This window comes from Chenopodium album, chromosome 7, assembly GCF_948465745.1.
Source record: "Chenopodium album chromosome 7, dcCheAlbu1.1, whole genome shotgun sequence".
Lineage (NCBI taxonomy): Eukaryota > Viridiplantae > Streptophyta > Magnoliopsida > Caryophyllales > Amaranthaceae > Chenopodium > Chenopodium album.
The window spans coordinates 75317690-75340772 of record NC_137840.1 but is presented as its reverse complement, the minus strand read 5'-3'; the positions used below and the strand labels follow the sequence as shown (position 1 = coordinate 75340772).

General features: G+C 32.4%; 2 protein-coding genes across 4 annotated transcripts; one reads left to right on the top strand and one right to left on the bottom strand.

The window, feature by feature from the left end:
* Positions 1-6666: 6666 nt before the first annotated feature.
* LOC145639617 (putative alkaline/neutral invertase F) lies at positions 6667-10933 on the top strand. Of its 2 annotated transcripts, XM_081690901.1 has the most exons (7): positions 6667-6757; positions 6909-6937; positions 7765-8208; positions 8486-9044; positions 9381-9543; positions 9873-10051; positions 10201-10933. In XM_081690901.1, the coding sequence occupies exons 3-7, from the start codon at positions 8113-8115 to the stop codon at positions 10788-10790; spliced, it is 1587 nt and encodes a 528-aa protein (XP_081547027.1). In that variant the 5' UTR covers positions 6667-6757; positions 6909-6937; positions 7765-8112; the 3' UTR covers positions 10791-10933. The 2 variants fall into 2 exon arrangements, with proteins under 2 accessions (XP_081547027.1, XP_081547029.1); XM_081690903.1 differs by lacking the exons at positions 6667-6757; positions 6909-6937; positions 7765-8208 and having other exon boundaries at positions 8233-8619; positions 8794-9044.
* A 95-nt stretch (positions 10934-11028) lies between these two features.
* LOC145639619 (UDP-D-xylose:L-fucose alpha-1,3-D-xylosyltransferase MGP4-like) lies at positions 11029-15125 on the bottom strand. Of its 2 annotated transcripts, XM_081690905.1 has the most exons (5): positions 14560-15125; positions 12784-12945; positions 12176-12391; positions 11442-11663; positions 11029-11370 (listed from the first exon to the last, which is right to left on the bottom strand). In XM_081690905.1, the coding sequence occupies exons 1-4, from the start codon at positions 14992-14994 to the stop codon at positions 11454-11456; spliced, it is 1023 nt and encodes a 340-aa protein (XP_081547031.1). In that variant the 5' UTR covers positions 14995-15125; the 3' UTR covers positions 11029-11370; positions 11442-11453. The 2 variants fall into 2 exon arrangements, with proteins under 2 accessions (XP_081547031.1, XP_081547030.1); XM_081690904.1 differs by having other exon boundaries at positions 11029-11663.
* Positions 15126-23083: the final 7958 nt, after the last annotated feature.

Sequence of the window (23083 nt, the reverse complement as noted above, 5' to 3'; positions counted from 1 at the left end):
TTTTAATCCGAATGATGGATACTTGTACTAATAAGGTCCAATAAGGAACAATAAGTTCAAATTAGTTTAGTAAGGTCTGATAAGTTCAGTAAGGTATAATAAGTTTGATAAGGTGTTACAACGTTCCAATAAGTTTCATGACTTTGAAATACGGTGTAAGTTTTGATTTTACAAATACAAATATGATTCCTTTAAAATTAATAATTATTATTTTTGAGGTTTCAAATACCAAAATGATACTTTTAAAATGAAAATTTATAAAAAATAAAAGATCAAAACGTGTTTCTTTATACCTCCATAAGATTCGAACACAGGACGACTATCCATAGTCATTCAAGGGGTTTGTTTATTACTAGACTAAGGGGTATCGGCACATACATTGGATGAAAACAAATTAATTTTTATAGTGTATCTATTAGACTAAATTTCCTGGCTTATGCCCATAAATAATTGATTGGACACATTATACAAATAATTTACGTGTAAAACATTTAAAATAAAAAGAGTTTTTTGATTTTTTTTTTCACTTTGAAATATGGTGTATGTTTTGACTTTATATATACAAATATGATTTCCTTAATATTATATTAATAACAATTTTCTTCAAAAAAAAAAATATATTAATAACAATTAGTTATGATTTTTTAAATACAAAAATGATACTTAAAATGAAAATTTTAAAAAAATAAAAAGCAAAATGTGTTTCTTTTGTACCTCCACAAGATTCGAACACAAGATGACTATCCATCATAACTCAAGGGGTTTGTTTATTAGACCATTGAAAAATATTTTATTTTAGAAAAAAAATAGTTATTAAAGATTAGTTATACATCTAAAAGTATATCTTTGTTCCCTTCAAAGAAATAAAAAAAATTATGTTTTGTTAACAACAAGGTGTTCTCCATCTTTGTACTTCAACTTAGGATAATATACAAGCCTCCCACCATGCCATATTGTACACCTTATGGAATTTGAACATGTCATTCTGATCTTTAAAATGCATGTACTAAAAATGGATCTAAGAAAGAGAAAAAAAATGTGTAAAGGGGAAAAAAAGGGCAAAGTGGATTGGGAGGTGATGGCGGTTGAAAGTCTGGTCCACATATTCCACAACACATACCATTAGTTTTATTAATTCATTTCAAACTATAGTGTGTACTAGCATTTTAAACATGTTGTACGGAGATCTCATAGTGACACGTTTATCAAACAAGATTTTATTAAAAGAACAATGATTCTTTAAAATAAAAAATGTTTTTAGGGGACAAAAAAAAAGATGATTTTATCATGGTCGCAAGGTTCGAACACTGAATGCATTTGAATAATACAACATTTTGATAATATTAACACCATAGGACTAGGGGGTATCAGCACATTCACTGGATTACATATTAATATGTATTATTAGTTGAATAGGTTCTCTTTTTATGTTTATCAAAGTAGTGAAAATTTTAACTTATTAACATACTTTTTGTTTTAAATAAAATAGTTTTTTTTTTTTTTTTGAAATACTAATAAAATAGTTATTAAATATAAATAATTTATATCTAAACGTATAACCTTGTTTCCTTCACTAACATCAAATAATTAAAAACTAAATAAAAGATATACGTATAACATTGTTTCATTCACTAACTTTTATGTTATTATGATATTTTAAAATTAGATATGATTCTGTAAAGTTAAAAATAATTAAAAACCAGAAAAAAAAAATTTTATGTCGTCACAGTGTTCGAACAGTGGTTTGATGTATGCACATGCAACTTTCAAAGTTAACCATTGGACTAAGGGGTATCAGCACGTTCATTATGTGGGAAAAAACTATATATTACAATGTTTGTATGAGCGTCCCAACAAATCGTTTTTTTGGAGTCGATTCAAATTCCGGATCGTTTGTTTTGGGTGAATTATAAAACATAATCTTTAACCAATTTTGCAGCTAATAATTCTTAATATGTGTTTGTTTTTCACACCTTCACCATACTTTCATTCAAATTAGTTTATTCTTCAAATATATAATAACTACAATTCATTTTAATAATTGTAAGCCACACCACGACGGGCCGGAATACACATGAACATTACAAAAAATTCACCGACGCCGATAGGTTGTTCACCGGCAACACATTCACCCACGGTGTTCGCATTTTAACCAACACTTTATCACACCGCCATCAATCTGTTTCACGCTGAAATTCAGAAAATCAGATTTGTATATTGTTCTTCATTTGTTATTTACACAGATACATTAGAGGGGAAACATTAGGAGAGAGAAATTAGAAAAAACGACATATGCATCCCATAAGAATCCTAAAAATTGAAATGTTAAGTTAAATCAAATATTTTATTTACATTTTATTCATTGTTCTTCATTCGTTATTTACACAGATACATTAGAGGGGAAACATTAGGAGAGAGAAAAAAAAAATTAGGAGAGAGAAAAAAAATGAGGTCAAAAAATCTGATTTTTTTTTTTTGGATTATATACTACATTAATTTGGGTAGGTGAAAGGATAAATAAATTTGAAATTCAAAAATTGAAATTTAAAAAACAAGTTTGAAATTCAAATGAAAATGAAGATGACCCACAAAAAAAGAATATTCTCAATCAACCAATAGGAAACTTGTGTACAAAATTCCTTTTGTACACTAAGTGTACCTTAAATTGCTCCCTAATTTTAATGTACGAACAATGTTCGAGTAATTTTTGCCGAATTTAAGATAACTTTTAGTCTTCTGAGGGTACCTTAAAATATGGTCTTAATATAAATAATCATTGAGATAAGCTTTAGAAGGGTATTACTGTATTAATTTTCAATCAGTATGATTTGATTTTGTGTCATGTATAAGTTGTGGTAACTTTTATTTATTTTAAGGTAAATTTTGATCATTTTAGGAAACTTTACAATTAATGTACAATAAGTTTAGGAAATTTTGTCAAGAATAAGAAAACTTTTGCTCGATCTTCCAAAATAAGCAAACTTTTAGATTAACTCAAAATAAATTTACTTTTATAGGGTATTTTCTCAAAATAAGTCATGACTAGTTAGTTTATGGGGGTAATTTAACGGATTATTTGGGTTGCTTATGCCACATGTTATAATTTAATTGGTCCATTTCTATTATTTTAATTAATTATTAAAGAACTCTTTCTTTAAAAAAAACCTTTATTTGTGGAACGTTAAACGTCGCCCTCAAATCTCTAGGTAACACCCGCATTTATAATCTAAAATTACATTCTTACCCGTCTACAAAAATTTGATAATAATGATAATAGCAAAATAACTAACACAATAAGAACACCTATAATTATAAGAAGTAACAATAACAACTAAAAATAACAACACCACCAACAATAATTACAAAAATAATAAAAACAATAACACCAACAACAACAATAGCAACAAAACTAATGGCTTGTTCTCATACTTTTATTTTCAGTTCAGTTGAGCTCTAATAAGTTCAGTTCTGTTCAGCTTTTAATTTCCTTCTCTTATAAAATATTCAATTCAGTTCAGCTTAATTTAGCTCTAATAAGTTCAGTTTAGCTCTAATAAGGGCTTGTTCTCATTGACTGAACTCAACTGAACTGAACTGAGCTGAGCTGAACTGAACTGAATATTTTATAAGAGAAGGAAATTAGGAGCTGAACTGAACTGAACTGAACTGAATATTTTATAAGAGAAGGAAATTAGGAGCTGAGCTGAACTGAACTGAACTGAACTGAATTTCAACGTATGAGAACAGGCCCCAAGTTCAGTTCAGTTTAGCTGAGTTCAGTCAATGAGAACAGGCCCTAAGAACAACTAAAAAATGAGGGATGTGCGAAATTTTGGATGATGTGGGCTCGTGGGCTCGTATTAAGATGTAATTGTTTGTTTAAAGTACTAGGTTAGATCCCGTGCCATGCACGGTAATTTTAATATTTATCATTAGTTTAATACAATTATTTTACTGTAAAAAATAATAGCAAATTGCAAAATAGGATGAAAGTTCTGTGATTACGATTTTTTAAAATCATTAAAGAAAACGGAGGAAGAAATGCATGCACGACTAATGAAAATAACTATGGATTGCATTACAAAGTTATAGATAAGATTACATTATTGTATTGTTCCCGTCATAAAATAAATAAATAAATAAATCTTTGTTGAATGTGTAAAAATGATTATACTTGCCAAATAGAAAAGAAATATATTATTGTAAAGTAAGTATTAAATTAAATACTTCTCTAAGAAGCTTTGGGAAAAAAAAATAAAATAAAAAACACTTTTTGGAGGGAAAATTTTTAACCAAGTTATGACAAGTGTCATTTCTGATTTCGCCTTTAGTATAGCTATATATATATATATATATATATTGATTGATGATTGATTGATTAAGAGAAGGTGTTTCATGCTCTGAAGAAGGGAATTTTTGAGCCTTCAGATTTTGGGAAAATTATCAATGACATTCTGCAAATTGCTTTTACCAGCAATTGCAGAATTGCTGCTCCTAGTAATTACGAACCACCAAGGCAAAAACGCCTAGAAATTTCAAACCACCGCTAGACGATCAAAGTTTATGGGCGTTTGGAGTGCAACGCCCAGAAAATTTGAACATCCCGTGGTGGTTCGAAATATCTAGGCATGTAGGGGTGGACATGGGACGAGTACCTGCACCGTTAGTACTAACGGATCGGGTACCTGATAACCAATATCACTAAAAGTGATATCCATATTCCATAAACCGAACCGATAAGTTTGGGTACCCGGACTTCGGGTACTCGAATTTTCGAATTGGTTATCGGGTACCCAATAAGGTATCCAATAGTGATAATTAAACTTAATAAATTAGTTATTATTTTTAACAATAATTAACAACAATACTACAAGATCTTGATCAAATTATTATTATTTTTTTTTACTATTACTAATAATTGATATTATATAATTCGTAGTAATTATGAAGTAAAGTAAGGGTTTAAATATTGGAATAATAGATTTAAGTAGGAAAAAAAAATTGTTTATCGAATCGGAACGGATAATCGTTAATTTTAAAATGATACCCAAAAATCATACCCGATAACAAAACTGAATAGAGACTTCCGTATAACAACAATGGCAAATTGGCAATGAGCTAAGGTACCACTTCCGTTAAAACAAATACAAAAAATAAGAGACTTCTCTCACTCCCGCGTCTTTCCGTATAAATACATAGTTCCTTCTCCAACTTATTACAAATTAATTACTCATTTCATTTCAAATTTTTCTCTCTCATCAAACACTCAAAATTACTCTGCAATTCTGAAGAAAATGGGAACTCACTTGAAGAAAACTCCTCGCCTCTCTTCCGTTTTCTCTCTTCACGCTTCCTTCTTCTCAAGGTATCTCTCTTCACAATTGCGTTGATTTTTGTATGATTTTGCAATGTAAAAATGAGTAGAACTCTTATAATTGCGTTTATTGTATAATTTTTGGTGATTTTGAGCTGTAATTGTCAATAATTGTTATGATTTTGATGAATTGACGAACACGCAAATTTGAAGATCAGCAATCATTTCGTTTTCGGTATAATTTACTAGCTTCTTATCTGCAAATTTAACCTCTAATTGAATTTGATTATTTGAAATTTGAGCTGGAATTAGCAAAATTCAATTGAGTTTAGCGATGAATTTTGAATAAATAGCGAGCTGAATTAACGAGCGATTGTTGATCGAATCGATCGTCAATGTCCTGATTCTCACAAATTGAATGGTGAATTTGAATTCACTGTCTTGTAGTTCAAGTTTTGTTCCAGAATTTTAGTGAATTGATAAATCTTACTCTTATCTGAGAATTTGATCGAACTTCATAGAATATCACAGTATGAATTTCGAGCTTATTGTGTGTGAATATGTGAAGATTGATTGAGTCAAATTTAAAATTCCAGTATAAATTTGGAGATCAAACTATATAAATTAAGCTTTAAATGCGCTTATCAGGTCGAAAACACTTCGAATTTACATCAGATACATGTCGCTTTACATTATATGCAAAATGACTAAAACTAATTTAAGCTTGATTTTACAATGTACATAAATATTGTTTGTGTGATGTTATTGCGATAAGTCATGCATATTTTAATTCTCGCTTATGATTTCAGAAGTTATTCCACTGATTTCAAAAGTAACTTGTGAATCGATTAGTGACGATTTTCTCATAATTCAGCTAACTCTAACAAAGATAATGCAGTGGTTGGAATAATTTTGTGCGTAATTATCTTTTATTGAATCTTGATTATGTTTGTGGAATTGAACGGTTCAACAATTGATTTTAACTTTTGATTAGCATGATTTTGTGTGAATAGACCAGGATTTGGAGTTTCTGTAGTTTTGAATAATGGTTACAAATTGAAATTTGTAACTGAATTTTGATTTTGTGCTCCAAGGTTTGAGTATGATGTATGGATTGAGATAGCCAAGTACCTAGATGGAAGGTCTCTGGTGATGCTTGCCACTACCTGCAAATGGTTCTACAATACTCTATTAGCAGAATGCGTGTGGAAATATGCCAGTTTACGTGATCTAGTAGTTCCTGATCCAGGAGACGTCTCTTTTAGCTGGAAAAAACTATATGTATCAGCTTTTGGTGAGTGACAAATCTGTTGGACATCTACCTGCCTCACAGTAGAATGTAGCATTACAGCTGTGTGTGGTGTTAAAAGCCTTGTCTCACCTGCAATTTTCTTGCAGATGGGAGTCACTCTTGCTTGTTTCGCCAGCAGGATAAACATATAGGTATCCTCTAAATTTCCCATCAGTATGACATGCACTAAACATTGCATGTTGAAAATCTATTAGGTAGATTATCTGGATCATGGAGCAATGTTTCTTTCACTAACCTGTGCCTCTCTGATGCTTTTGACACTTTCCCATCGCTACTCTGCAGATGCATGCTGTATGATTGACAGAAGGATGGTTAGTTTCTTGTCTACCCTTTCCTTTTCTTCTGGTATTGAATAATGTTTCACTTGGTTTATGTATAACCAGTAATCAGAGGAGTTTATGTATCAGAGGAGTTATCACTTGGTTTATACATTATACATAAACCCATATATTCCCTGCCCAATAATGTCACTGAGATTAGACAAGATTTGATCCTAACATTTCCAATTATTGAATGTTGAATTAGATAATGGTTGGGGAAGTAGGGAATCCGGACTTAATTTTATCATAGCTCAGCTTAGCAAATATAATAGGCAGGTAACTTGTAGATATTTTGATCCTCCCCTGATTTGATAATATATACAGGTCTTCTCAATAACCTTTAATTCTGCAATAGGATGCAAAACTAGGCATATCGATTTTGAACCATTAGTATTCGAGCATGTATCTTCCATGTATCAATGCCTTGCCTTTGTCATTCATGTACATACTTAGCTCAGTCAGTGGTTCTGAGTAATTTGTCAAGTAGCTCTATTAGATTATCAAGTTTTGAATAATCATAAGAGCTGCAATTGTCTAAGATGAACTTATTAATAAGATATTTGTCTGCACTTGACAAATTTATAATAGGGGTTTCAGATGTGGGTAGTTAAGTAAGTCCATAGACCATAGCTGATAACCACAAAGATCAGCTAATTAGGTAAATCCATAAATGTTTGTGGCTCTCTAAAATTGTTTACATCGCAACTAAAGAACTAACTCTCAAATGTCATTTTATTAATGTACTGCATTTGTCTTTGTTATTCTTGAGGTGAACCATGTGGATTTGCACGTACTGATTCACTTTTTCCAATGTGTAGGTTTTTGTGAGGGACTTCGTTCCTAGTGCTCTAGCTTGTCTAATGAAAGATCTCCCAGACGCAGAAATTGTGAAGAACTTCTTGCTTAAAACTCTCCATCTTCAAGGTCGTGAAAAGAGGATTGATAACTTCACTCTTGGAGAAGGTGTAATGCCAGCAAGCTTCAAGGTTGAGATAGACGAGAAAAATGAGCGTGTGAAGGAAATTCTGGAAGCGGATTATGGTGGTACTGCAATTGGAAGAGTTGCACCTATGGATTCTGGGTTCTAGTGGATTATCTTGCTGAGGTCATATGTCAAAAGCACAAGTGACCGCTCACTGGCAGATCAGCCTGATGTGCAGAAAGGCATGAAATTGATCCTTGACCTGTTCCTCTCTGATGGTTTTGACACTTTCCCCTTGCTACTCTGTGCAGATGCATGCTGTATGATTGACAGAAGGATGGTTAGTTTCTTGTTTACCCTTTCCTTTTCTGGTATTGAAGAGTGATTCACTTGGTTTATGTTCAACCAGTTTAAAAGTAACTAGCATACTGAAACTACAAAATCCTACGCTTCTTCTATTTTGGATTAAATAACTTCTTGTACCTAAAACATAGAAACTCATCTGATAATGTCTTAAAGCCAATAAGTGAACAGATTACTGTGGTTAAAATTATTTGTAACATGCATGCCTGCTTCCATTTTCTTACTAACTTCATCCATAATCATCAATTGGGCAGGGAATATATGAGTATCCAATTGAGATTCAGTCTCTTTTCTTTTTTGCACTGAGATGTGCCAAAAACATGTTGAAAGAAGTGCCTGACAACAAAGAATTGCTGGACAAGATCAACTCCAAGATCAAGGCACTAAGGTACCATATTCGGACATATTACTGGTTTGATTATACCCAGTTAAATAACATATACCACTATAAAACAGAAGAATACTCTCACACTGCTTCAAACAAGTTCAATTTATCCCCGGAGTCAATTCCTGATTGGCTATTCGAGTTCATGCCCTTACGAGGTGGTTATTTCATTGGCAGTGTCAGCCCAGCTCGCATGGATTTCAGGTGGTTCTTACTTGGTAACTGCATTGCTATCTTAAGCAGTCTTGCGACACCAAAGCAAGCATCAGCTATATTGGACTTAATTGAAGCCTGTTGGGATGAGTTAGTTGGAGAGATGCCTTTAAAAATCTTTTATCCAGCGCTAGAAGTTTATGATAGGAAAATTATCACAGGGTTTGATTCCAAGAATACTCGGTGGAGTTACCATAATGGTGGATCTTGGCCAGGTGAGTTTCCTGATACAAAAATTTACTGACTTAAAACTTAGTTCTCCAAGATATTTCTACTTAGTGTGTTTGTGGCTGTGTTTAACACTATATAAGCCTTAGAATTGAATTTATCTTCAAGTTACATGACAAGAATTTAACTTCGCATTTATGATTGATAATCTCTTTGACATGTTGACAATATGTCTGTGTGTAGTGATGATGTATGAAGTTGTGATCATGGTACAGCCTTTTTTTTTTTTTTCTTCTTCTTTTTCTCTAGGGTGCATTTCTCATGCCTTTACAAAACATTATATCTAAGCTTATGCGTTATTATTAATCATACTCATATTGCAGTTCTGCTGTGGTTACTGGTATCTGCATGCATCAAGACTGCGAGGCCTCAGATGGCCGGAAATGCCATAGAGCTGGTGGAGAAACACCTTACCAATGATGGCTGGCCAGAGTACTATGATGGGAAGACAGGTCGCTATATTGGGAAGCAAGCAAGAATATTACAGTATGTATTTCAAGCTTATTCATATATCTGTTTAGCTAGTATGAATGCTGAATTGATTAGTGAGGATTTTCTCATAATTCAGCTAACTTAACTTCATGATTTAGCTCTAACAAAGAAAATGCAGTGGTTGGAATCATTTTGTGTGTAATTATCTTTTCTTAAATCTTGATTATGTTTGTGGAATTGAACGGTTCAACAATTGATTTTTAACTTTTGATTAGCATGATTCTGTGTGAATAGACAAGGACTATTTTATTTGAATTTTCTGTAGTTTTGAATAATGGTTACAAATTGAAATTTCTCACTGAATTCTGATTTTGTGCTCAAAGGTTTGAGGATGATGTCTCGATTGCGATAGCCAAGTACCTAGATGGAAGGTCTCTGGTGATGCTTGCCACTACCTGCAAATGGTTATACAAGTGGAAATATTCCAGCTTACGCGATCTAGCAGTTCCTGATCCAGGAGACGTCTCTTTTAGCTGGAAGCAACTGTATTCATCAGCTTTTGGTGAGCATTAAATTTCTTGAACATCTGCTTCTCTTACAATACAATGTAGCATTATAACCGTGTGTGGTGTTGAATCCATATAGAGCTGTTAATAACCTCTTAGATTGATGGAAAGTTTGTAACTGGCTTAAAATTTTGGCAATTTTCAGACACAATGAAGACACTAGATGGAAGGCATTTTGACCAACATGTAGATGGAGCTTCTGGTGCCATATTAGAAGCTAATAGTGGAGTAAATGGAGGGTATGATGGGGGTGATGATTATCTTGATGCTGGTCTTGAGAATGTTGGTGTTGGTTTTGATTTTGGTGGGGAGGAGGGGGGTGATCCAATGGAATTGCAATGGGGTCAAGAGGAGGGTGAAGTGGAGGGTAAAGCAAATCAAGTGATGGAGGTGGGTGAAGTGGATGAGGAACATCTTGATGATGAGATTGATGTGTATGAACAAGTAGGACTGGAGGATCCAAATATAGCATTAAGGTACATTACTTCTATAAGGCTTGACGAATGTCTTGGGCTTGCAAGTTTAGCAGAATTTGCAGAACTCGTAACAGTGCAAGTCAATCAAACCGGTTTAGTTCCACATCCGTTTACTATATCCTTGGCCAAAATTACTGAGCTCTTGAACCGCTATGACTTTGTGACTAATCTAGGAGAGAATATCACCGCTTGTTTCATTCCCACTACCTATCAGCAGATTATTCATGATCTTGATTTTGTAGTCCTACGTCCTCTATAACAACAAATGTAATATCGTAGCATTACTAAGGAATCATTACACACTTTAGTTATATTACTTGATTACTTAATAAATTTGAGCCTTTGATTTCTGTCAAAAAATTACTCTTTAGTTATATTTACAATAAAGAGCTAAGAGAATGTTCAGCACATATATCCTTCTGTGTTTCACAGTGTTCTTTGGCGTAATTATTCAGCCTTCTATATGCAAAACGAAGAAGATAGACCTTAGTAAAATGTCATGAAATCTCTCTTTTCAGTGAGATGCCTGTGAGGCATGAAGAGCTCCATACAACATATTAACTCAAGATTCTCAATCGAGATTAGTTCACATATACAAGCTCAAATCTCTAGAACACACCAAAACCCAAAACCCCCATAATTATAAATAATCAAAATTGAAGACAAGACATTGGAAGATATCATTGCGCATTCTTGTGTTTCTGAAAGCTTACAGCCAGCGATCCAGCTTATGAATGCCAAACTCTCGTTGAAATGAGCTCGCTTGAGACTACAGCCAAAGAAGGAATTCTACAGCAGCTCTAAATTGAGCATATGCCATAGCTAGTGGCTGAAACATGCTGCAGCTCAGCCAAATCAGATTACAAATGCAGTTCAGCGCTAGGTGTAGTACTCGAAATCATAACCATACCCTTTGATACTTCTATAGCTTGCCAAGTGGAGATTCTGAAGCATAATCATCAACTAGCCAGAGGCCATAGTCACGGAAACGCTTTATTTTCTTCTCAAATCCTAGGATGTAATTGTTATGAATGATAACATGTGAACCTTCAGTTTCACGTACCCATGTCTTGTTCTTGAAGTACAAACCTCCAGTTGGGAATGCAGACTGGGAGAGCAGATACATATCCACCTGTTGTCCAGTACAGAATACAACCCAATGAGTATCCTTAGGTTAGGCTAATAGTTACTCCAAGTCAGCTTTATACAAACAAAAAAATTCTGATATGGAATTTCTTTACATATTTGTGGTGTATACAAGTATTTCCTTCATTCCTTGTTCAGAGAATTGACCAACTATGGCTCTCCCAAAAGCTTATCAAAATGAATATCAGAAATCAAAAGCAAAAGCAGCAAAAAAAAAAAAAAAAAAAAAAAAGTCAGTACAGTGCAGGTCATACTCCGTATTTCCTTTTTTAACCCCACCCCCTTTGGTTGGGATGCAATAGTCACATATGTAACTACCCTAAACTTCACTGAGTTATCACATATCATTTGCTAAACAAATCTACACTTTGGCAACGAATAGCAAGTTTCCTCTATTCTCAATCCATTGGAGTGACAACTGTAAAGCGTAAGGGAGGAGAATGGAAGCATAAGTAAAAAGGAAAAGGGGAGGTGACTAAGGGAGGTAAAAAGACCGACCTTTTTTTCTATTTTCATCAAAGCCCAGTTAAATGCAGGCTGGTCATTAGCTTTCTTTGCTCTGGTCCATGGCTGTTCTTGAAGCTCCTCAAGCCACTTTCTCATAGCCAACTTGGCACCACTCGTGGACCGCAGAAATATCATGCAGCTACAAACATAAGGTCGTCCCTTTTTCCCTGGAGGTGGTAAGGCATGAGAATGGTTCAAAGGCTTCACCTAGATATAAGAAGCAGAGGCAAGAATAAAAATTATGAAAGAAAAAATTATCATCCATAACTATTAGCAAAGGATGCGTTTTTTACTTTTGAACTTATACACAGGTCTCTGATTTTACTGAGTAGTTGATATAAGAACATGCTCATTAGACCCGTCATGACCATTAAACAGGATTATGCAAACCTAAACACCTAAAGAGGGCGTTTATGCAATGTTATTTACATCAAAGCAGAAACAAGTGACATCATTGCTGAATGCTGCACTGTACTCGCATAGATAATTTGATGTGTAAAATATTCTCAGTTTTTAGCACACAGACCAGACTCAGGCAGAAGCATTCTGTATACATATGACTATAAGAGTAAAATAGCAAGGAATATCAGCCTACATACCGCAGCCACATCATCCATAAAGTAGACATCGTGATTTCCCTCCAAATAAGGAAATGGGTCTTTCAACCAAACCATATCAACGTCATTGTACATGACATTATATCCAAGCTCCAATATATTCAGAAGATGGCGAGGCCTCCTAGCCGTAAAATTGAAGAACCCCTGCACAAACGATCAGATGACAGTTAGGCAGGTCATTAATGGACACAAAGTATAAAGAAAAGCTCGACCCTGCTCCCAAGTAACCTCCTGAGTTTCCTAAGGTACGTATATTACATACTAGCAGTGTTGATCAAAGGTTACAAATAATTTTCCTTTCAGATCATGCTAAAGTGCACTCATTTGACCCTACAAAATCCATCATGGATTGCAAAATGAATTTGGAGATAAGCTTCTTAACATTGCACTTGGAATCAGAACCCACGCCTACTATTCTAGCAACTAGGAATACCCTAGGAATCCTATTCCATGCAATGTTAGAGTTTGAGCCTTAATAAATAATAATTGCACTTCTCAAGCAACCAACTGATGAATGTATTTACATTGCCTCTTTGGCTAAAAATTTGCAAGGTGAATCTGATACATAAGTCTAGTTTCATGGGGATATTGGATCCATATTCTTTTTGGTTTTACAACATAATTCAGGCAGAAATATAAATGGATTAGCAACAGTTGAGCTGGAAACAAAGATATAGAGGTTAAAAAGATTAAGTTACAATTTTTTTCAGAAATGTTAACAAATGGATGGATCAGACTGCTAAGATTTGTGTATCAATTATACAAACCAACTGGTTAAGTAATATATTCATACACCAAGTTCTAAGATTACCATCAAGGGCACCTACTGTTACCTAGCGAAATTACCTGGTTAGCCCAGGATAAACACTGCAGTTTTATCCTGGTGATTAACTTGTATTTTCTTGTCACCCATCCACCATTCCCTTATGTTACCCCTGATCTCTCTAAATTCAAGCATGGCCATAACGCCAACTATATATTAAGAGAAAACCGAGTAATGACAATCTTTGTTTCACCTCATATGAGCATACATAACCAGACATCCTATTATACAGAAGCTTTAAATGGCAAACCAGACATCCTTCCATAGCTTAAATTACAAAACGATTCGCCTATGATCATCTTATACACAATGACATAAAAACTTCACGCATAACCGGATAACCACCCCGCCCCCCCTCCTCCCTTGATAATTAACAAAATTCCCCTTTCATATCTTCTGAGAGATGAGGGCCACTTATAGCTTAGCTAGTTTCAAAATTCTCATTCATTATTGAAGCATTAATTGACAATTTCAACTAGAAAAGATAGTTGATATTTCTTATATGAGAACTCTCCATGCAGCCATGCTTATATCAGATGTAAGTATGTTAACATCACAATTCATTTCCTGATGTAGCAATCCATTTAATAAAGCAGTAGAATAGTTCACATAAACAAGCTCAATTATCTAAAACAGACCCAAAACCCACTCCCCATAATGATCAAAAATCAAAATTACAGACTAAGACATTGGGATATGATCTTTGCGCATGAACAACTCCAAAAACTAAATATATGAACTAGTAACATCACAATTTCACAAATTATTTACTAACACACTAACCCTTGTAAAGAACAAGTTCACATTGAAAAGCTCAAACACCAAACTCAGATCAAAACCCTAAAAAACAAAAACCCCAAATCCCCAATAGCAATAATAATCAATCAGCAATATGATAAATTATATTGAAATAAATATGGCAACAAATTTCATACCAAGGAACCAAATTTATGGGCAGAATTAGATTCAAGAACTGGAGGAATTAGCACAGCATGACCAGGCCACCTTTGATTAACCCGATACAAAGTGTTATAATCTTCAGCAATCACCAAAACTTTGTCTTGATGTTTATGTCTGGTAACACTAATCAACCAATTGTTCAAAAAATCCAAGTAAGGTTCACTAACTATACAAACAATGACAGTCCCATTTCGCCCAACAAATGAAACAGCTTCTTGGAGGGAGTAATTTCGCCATTTAGACTGAAAAGCGAAGTTGGGGTTTGAGAAAAAGGGTTGGGAGATTCCCAGATAAGGGTAGAAGAAACCCAGGATTATGAGGAGAGAGAAAACGAGGGTGAGATTTGTGCGATTAAGAAAGGAAGAAGGGCGTTTGTGTGTCGGTCTCTGATGAAGATGGGAGACCGCCATTGTTGGTGGAGATCAAAACTAGCTCACACAGTGGATCTAAACTGGAGCGCAAAATTATCAATCAACTCAGAATTACCAAGTAAAGTAACTCCGTTCTCTTAAAAATTGCTAACTATGAGAAGAGGTGTCGATTCAAGGTGTGAATCGGATTGGTGAGGTCAAGTTGTGTGAGTCTATTTTAAATTTGAATCACGCTAAATTATTGCATTCATATAAGTTAAAATTTGAATCGAGTTTTAATTAGTTGATTTTGGATTGAGTTGTCACGTTAGATTTTGACAACTCTAGAGAGATACAAATAAAAGAAATAACACATGATTAAAATAGACTATACAGTGAGGGATGACTCAAGGTACAGACGGTTGTACCTTGTTTGGTACAGCCAAAAAAACGCAAAAAGAACATGTAACTATTTTGTAAAGAACATACAATAATTCATAAAGAACATAGAGTTGTTTTGTAAATAACATTCAATTATATATATGTTTTTTCATATCAAAAGAACATCTGTAATATTAATAAAGAACATGATAATATTATGTAATAAACATTATCGATATATAACCACCATAATTTGAAAACAAAATTCAATAAACATTTCACAATAAGCAATGAATATTATGTCGCAAATAAAAGTACATTATACTGACAATCAAAGAACATAAATATACGTTCTTTTCGTTTTTTTTGTGCAAATATGTTCTTTTCACTCTAGGTATATGTTCATTACATTTTGATAGTATGTTATTTTCACTCTAGATATATGTTCATTACATTTTAATAGTGTGTCCTTTTCACTATACCAATATGATCATTACTTTTATATATCATGTTCTTTCCTACAAAACGACTGTATGTTGCACCGTACAGGCGCCTGTAGAAATCAGCTATAATGACTCAAGTGGTTAGAGCTCCTTCTCTGTTCTAGGAGATCTTGAGATCGATTTTCACCCCCGCCCCTTGTGGTTCTCTAAACACCAATAAAAATGATTAAAATTACTTGCGGTTAATAGTTTATTGAAAAGTAATGAATGTGAAAGGAAAGATATAATAATAATAAAAAAAGTAGTAGTGGGTTTGGGTGGGGACATAGAAAAGAGATATAATATTTTAATGTAGTTTTTTGCCAAAAAAAAAAAGTGTAAAACTTATTAAAACACAGCCGAAATTGGTAAGTGTAACACTTACTAAAACATGGAGGGAGTATACTTTTTCATTCCTTTTTAATAATGACGTTCCTTTAGCATAAATTTTACAAATGATTTTACAGTAGTCTTTTGAAAAGCGACTACCACAAGTTTCATTGACTGAACCGAGGTGAACTGAACTGAACTAAAATGAATATTTTATAAGAGAAGGAAATTAGGAGCTGAACTGAACTGAACCGAAAATAATCGTATGAGAACAGGCCCGTAATTTAATTTGCCATGTAATCCTTACTTTTCAAAGTGTATTTTAATTAAAATTGATTTTGTAATTTCTTAAATTCTTTTATTTTATTTTCAGATTATAATTTCTAAATTTTTTTAATTTCTTAATTAACTTTACAAAATCATAATTAAAATAAAAATTTGTTATTCATTGTTCTAAATTTCAACTGGTGATTTGAACGCGGCGTTGATGTTGTCCATCACCAATAAGATGGTTGTTATGGTAAAGCTGATCGCGGTGAGCATGCTTTTTAAAGGAGATGGCGAGATGGGTTGTTATGGTGGTGGTGGAAGCGCCATTTAGGGAGATGGCGAGATGGGTTGTTAAGGTGGTGATGGAAGCGCCATTTAATGCCGAATTTTGGGCGAGGTTGCGAGTCCAATCGGCGATTCTGTCGGAACGAGAAAAGGGGGGCAAAGGGAACGACGACTGTGGACCGGTGGCGGTATTTGATTTTTAATCTAATTTTGATTTTCTTAAATTAATTAAGAAAGTAAAAATAATGAATTAATTACAAAAATGAATTTTTATTAAAACATGACTTGAAAAGTCAAAGATTACATAACGAAGTATATCCAATCAAGTTATGCCACATAATAAGGTTTGTGGTAGTCCCTTTTCAAAAAATTTACATTCATTCCGAGGAAATTTAGTGAAGGTGCGGGATAAGCCTCCAAAAAATAACAAAAAGAATCAAAAACATTTTACTCTTGCTATCTCTAAATTTCGCCCTCATTTGACTTTTCGCAATCTCTCCATTTGCCCCCATTTAGAAGAAAGATCCTAATATCTAACTCGTTCTTGATATCACAACAAATTTAGTGGAAAAATAGATAATACATCACCATTATTATTGATCAATATGTAGAGTATTTATATATTGTAAAAGTTAGTTCTAAAAAGAAAAAAAAGAAAAAAAAAGTGTAAGAGTACATACATTTTGAATAAAATGTTGTACAGAATAGTTAAAAGTTGAAAAAACACCCACATATTTGCAAGAATTAGACATTTTTTACTCACATTTCATGTTAAATTGCTGCAAATAATTTTAAACAAAGTTAGTACAATGAATTTACTGTAATATTTGAATAGCAAAAAGCATTGGAGTAAATTGGTACTCGTAGAAAATATGTGGAATTGGTGTAGCCAGTATTGGAGCTCAAGTCTGTAAAAAGAACGAAAACGATCCAAATGCACAAGCTTTTACGAGTATATATTAGAATTTTTTTTTTTTAAAAGGATTTTTGAAAAACTAACTTATAAAATTCAGATTTTATGAAAAAAAACATAATTAAAGGTAAATTGTTGTACCGGCATAGGATTACAGGAAGAAATAAACAAAAGTATAATAATAGAAGCAAAATAAATTTATTGATAATTCTCAAACACAAAATGAAATTAAAGTAATTGAACATAATAAAGCTACCAATAAAAAAAAAAAAAAAAAAAAAAAAGACCGAAGTAAGAGTCACCAATGGTGTATGGTAGATTTGATGATTCAAACATGTAAAATAAGATGAAGAAAAACTTAGATCATTATATTTGGTGATAAGAGTGGAAGTGGTGTAGGCCAGTATTGGAGCTCAAGACTGCAATTAGAACGAAAACGATCCCGATGCAAATTCCCCAAAGTCTTCCAGTGTAATGATCTTCTTTCAAACAAAACCACCTCTTCGTTACGAGTTTCTAGATATAACAATTGCTTGTTATTTGGATGAATACCAATCAATTTAGAATTTGACAGAAGTGATCTGTCCTCGTCTTCATCAATGCACTTATGTTTTTTATACAAATTGAGTGGTATATGTACCTCATTATTATTATTACCAATATAGAGTTTATTGAAATCCGCCTCTGTAACCCTGATAAAGACGATACCGCGTGTATTGATCAGTGTATTGACCCTAGGACCGAAAGGGTCGATAAAAATCAATCGCCCACCACATTCGAAGACGGTTTTATTATCAGTGGGAATTGGTGATCGAATAACTATGGCTTCATGACTAGTTAAAGAATATGGGGTTATATCGAATGGATTGAACATCCCGCAATGTACATGGTGCTGAATACACACCTTTCCCTTACAAACAGTACCCGTAAAAGATTGACTCTCGTGAATACTCAATGGAACCCGAAGATGGATATTTTTCCATACAGATTTCTCCGAGCAATAAACAATAGAATTGACTACTTTATAAGGGTCATAATTTACCGGGCCATTGGGCATGGGTATAGGATGAATAACCACAACTCTAACTCTGCAATCGATGTTTCCGTGACACTCATTGAAGTAAGGATCTTGGCAAAATAATCTAGCCCAAAAGCCGGCGTCGGATGGAATTGGAATCGGGGGGAGAGCAACCCATTGCTTTGTTAATGGATTGCATATGTAGTAATACTGATTGTTATGATGATCTTTTTCGTCACTCATATCTAAACACAAAATTAGGTCTTTGCAAGTCGCCACAATTATAAACGATTTAAAAGGAAGAAAAGTGAGGGTGAATTTTGAAGAATTAAATACCTTGTGAGTTGGGATTTTATCAGAATTCATCACTCTCATCCTCATCGTTGACAAAAACGTCCATGGTAGTTGTTCCTTCTTGTGTAAGGGAAGATTATTCTTATGGTTTAGGTATTCTATAAGATATTTAGGGTTCGAGAGTAGAGATAACCAATGCCTTGATACTAATTTGCATCTAATCACTGTTTTATAACACCCAAGTCTAACAAATATCTCAATCAATAACTCATCAGCAAGTTCATGAATTGTTGTTAATGGGATTTCCTCCATATTCTCTTCTATAATTGTGTTTGGAAGACCTAGAGAGTAAATAGTTCAGACCTACCTAGAGAGTAAACACGAATGTATTTTTTTTTTTTTTTTTAGAGCTAAATATCTTTGTAGTTTGTTAAGTAAATATTCGTATATATATAGCCTTCCCTAGTTTATAGCCTTGGATTATGCCTTGTATAATGATATATAATAGGCAGCAGTCAATGTAAAATAATTATATATTTTGATGAAAATATTCTTCTAGATACAAAGATTTTTTTTAGGATATTTTATAGCCTTGGATTATGCGTTGTAATCTTGTATAATGATATAATAGGCAGCAGTCAATTATATATATCTACAGTAATATATAAAGATAAAGGGGGTTTTGGGTGATAAATTTGTGTTTTAATTAACTTTTGTAAAAAAAAATAAAAAAAAAAAAAACAATCCACTAAAAAAGATAAATTTGTGTTTTAATTAACTTTTGTAAAAAAAAAAAAAAAAAAAAAAAAAAAACAATCCACTAAAAAAAAAATTCTTCACAGCATATTATTTTAACGTCTTTTTACAAAAAAAAAATCACAATATATTGTTTTTTTATCTTTTATGGTAAAAATAATAAATGGATAATTATAATAGTCAATTATTTTTTTAAAAAAAAGAAAGCAGTTAAACAACTTAAATTATCTAAAGATTTTTTTGTAAAAAAAAATAATAATAAAACCACAACTCACACACGTTTCAGTTGGTTACTTAAAAAAAATATTTGGATTTTTTAAAAAAAATTGATCCAGTAAAACCACGTTTAGTTGGTTACTTAAAAAAAAAAAAAAAAAGAATTGGAATTTTTTTAACTTATCCACGTTTTACCTCTTTTTTTTTTTTTTTTTTTTTTGAACGGGAAGAATAATATCATTAAATAAAAGTCATACGGCATCTACAATAATAAGAATTTGTAAACCACAGATTTAGAGAAAATATCATAACTTTTACAATCAAAATCATAACTAATTTGCATATTTGGCATAGCTCATACTCCACCGCTTCAAGCTTAACGCGAGCAATGATTTTCGATGTCTTTGCATCTTTCCAAGTTGAGACCTTCGCAATCTGCACTGATGTTTTGATCGACCAGTTGATGACAAATCCCAGACCCATAGGAATCCAAATCACCTTCCCAATTATTATAAGAACCCTAAAAATAAAATTCTCATCCATAGATGAGAATCAAAATCCCAAAAAAATAGGAAAAAAAACCCAGAAAATTGGGACAGACTTTCACAGATGGAGAGAACAAAACAAAACAAATAAACCAAAACGTAAAACAAAACAAAAAACTAAGGGCTTGTTTGGCATCGTTTTTGGTTTTCAGTTTTCTGTTTTTTTGAAAACTAAAAACTAAAAACAGGAAACAAGAAAAAGGTGTTTCCACTTTTCTATTGTCAGTTTTCAAAATTATCACGATTTTAATAATACTAAATAATATTTGATTCATTATGTGACATATATTGTATACTTTTAAAAAACCAAAAACAGAAAACCACAACGATGCCAAACGAACCCTAAATTGAATTAAAGAAAAAGGGTCGGAAATAGTCTAATTTCCGAAGAAATTAGACTATTTCCGGCCTAAACGGCCAAGAAAATTAAAACCCTAGAAGAGAGAGGAGAGAGAAGAGAGAAAAAGGGATGTACGAGGTACTTTAGAATATTGTCGTTTTACCTCATTGACAGTTGTCAAAAACAAAACAAAATTGTTGGGATAATAAAGTCCCATGTAGTCTATTGCTCCCAGTACATCTTCATACAGTTTGAATGAATTCATACTCCACTTACAAAAAAAGTTAAGCCTATTGCTCAATCTTTTATGGTTAAAACTCAACGATTATATTTTTGAGGTTTACCTACAATATGTCTACACCATATGCACCTTTTATATATTTACATCCATATTCTCGAAAGTGGAATGTGAAAGCCCGGCTTATCAGATCGTTTGACATTCAAACTACGAGACATGGTCGAAAAATATGGAAAATGATTTTAATTGACGCTACGGTAAACCATTATTTCTCTATACTTTTTGTGTTAACTCATACTTTTATTACTGACAAAACTTACTAACTCCTATAATTTTATTATTATTATTTTTTTTTTGTTTCCTGTTGTTAGGGAGAGCCAATTCAATGTGTCATATTCTCAAATGATGTCGATCAGTTTGTTGGAAAATTACAGGAGGGATTGGTATATTCGTTTGAAGGTGCACATGTAATTGATGCCGATGATTGGTTAAGGTTAATACCAAATCAATACCAATTGAATATAATTTCGAGAAACAAAGGTGTCAGTTATTGATACAAATGATGACGAATTCCCAAAAAGTTTCTACAATTTAGTTTCCCTACATGGTGTAAATTCCTTCAAAAATTTCGCAAAAAATTTGATAGGTATTTTATTCTTCTTATAATACTACTTAAAATTTGATGTTTTTTTAAGTAGTCAATTGATGATTATATAGATTCTTTTTCTTAAACTCATGTATTACTTTAACTCTACAATTTTTTGTTTGTTTATAATGTAGATGTCATGGGAATTATCATTTATTCAACTGGAACTATCGCGATTGACAATGGAGAAAGTATTAAACAAGACATTGTTATACTCGACCAAAGGTAATTATAGATTTTTATTTTAATCTATCCAAATATTATATATTTTCATTACTAACATAATAATTTTTATTGTAGCAGTTGCTTTGCTATGAGATTGGCCATATGGAATGATTTTGTTAATGAAATCGGCAAACACATTTTGGAAAACATTCACCAAAATAACATCTTGCTAGGGTGTGGGCTACAAATTAAATATTTTAATGGTAATTTATTTATTTTACATTTTTCTTTGTGTTGTCTACTGTATCATTGTTACTTTTTACCTTAACTTCATTATATTTTTCAGGGTCATTATTTTTAAAAACGGGCAAATACACAAGGTTGTATATAAACCACAATGATCCTACTTCTTCTAGCTTGATGCAGTGGTGAGTATTTTTTTCTTTACTTTTAAAAACTTTCGTTTCTTTGATGAGCATTATTTTTTTCTTTAGCGTGTGAGTGTGTGACTCTTAAAATTTAATGTTTTTAATTTTATTTATTTATTTATTTATTTATTTTTGACACAAAAATTTGTTGTTTATTAATATTACTATACATAATTATAGTGTAGTCCAATAATTTCCTATTGCCTCTCCATTATAAATTGTTTACGTTTGTTCATGTGATTAAGATTATTAATGTAGTAGTTATTTTTCCTTTCTCTTTTTCTATTTTATCAAAAAAAAATTTAAAACCACAGTCATCCCAAAAACGTGTAGATAATTATATACTTTAATTATTTGATATATGTTATCACCTACAAAATTATTTGACATTAAAAAGGATAAGAATTGAAATGTCACCATAACAACTAGATACTCTTGATAGGCATAAAACGATGACAACCATTATATATAATATAAAGTAAACGTAATGTATGTGATACTATTTTTTTTTTCCACTCACTACTGTATCATATGTATTTATCTCAGGTTTCACAATGATCATTTTGCACAATTAAAAGTCAAGTGGATACAAACATGTGACCTTTCACTGGATAAGGCACTTACAACATCAAATGAACGACGTACAACAATATCTCAATTTTCATCAATGCCAAAAGTAATTTCATCTCAATTTTACCTACATTTTTATTATGATTTTTACCTTACATTACTATATCACTTAGCTATTTTTAAATGTCTATTAAATATTTTTTTAAACGTGTCATTTATTTCAGGGGAAAATTTACAGAATACTTGGAATGTTGATCGATATAAATGAAAAA

What these genes read in the sequence shown, in the direction of transcription:
- LOC145639617 (XM_081690901.1), top strand. Translation starts at nt 8,113, where the DNA reads ATGAAATTGATCCTTGACCTGTTCCTCTCTGATGGTTTTGACACTTTC. An exon ending in TAATGGTGGATCTTGGCCAG is followed by an intron (nt 9,045 to 9,380) that starts GTGAGTTTCCTG and finishes CTCATATTGCAG; the next exon opens with TTCTGCTGTGGTTACTGGTA. An exon ending in AAGCAAGCAAGAATATTACA is followed by an intron (nt 9,544 to 9,872) that starts GTATGTATTTCA and finishes TTGTGCTCAAAG; the next exon opens with GTTTGAGGATGATGTCTCGA.
- LOC145639619 (XM_081690904.1), bottom strand. Translation starts at nt 14,994, where the DNA reads ATGGCGGTCTCCCATCTTCATCAGAGACCGACACACAAACGCCCTTCT. An exon ending in CCCATAAATTTGGTTCCTTG is followed by an intron (nt 12,946 to 14,559) that starts GTATGAAATTTG and finishes TCGTTTGTGCAG; the next exon opens with GGGTTCTTCAATTTTACGGC. An exon ending in TGATGAAAATAGAAAAAAAG is followed by an intron (nt 11,664 to 12,175) that starts GTCGGTCTTTTT and finishes ACTGGACAACAG; the next exon opens with GTGGATATGTATCTGCTCTC.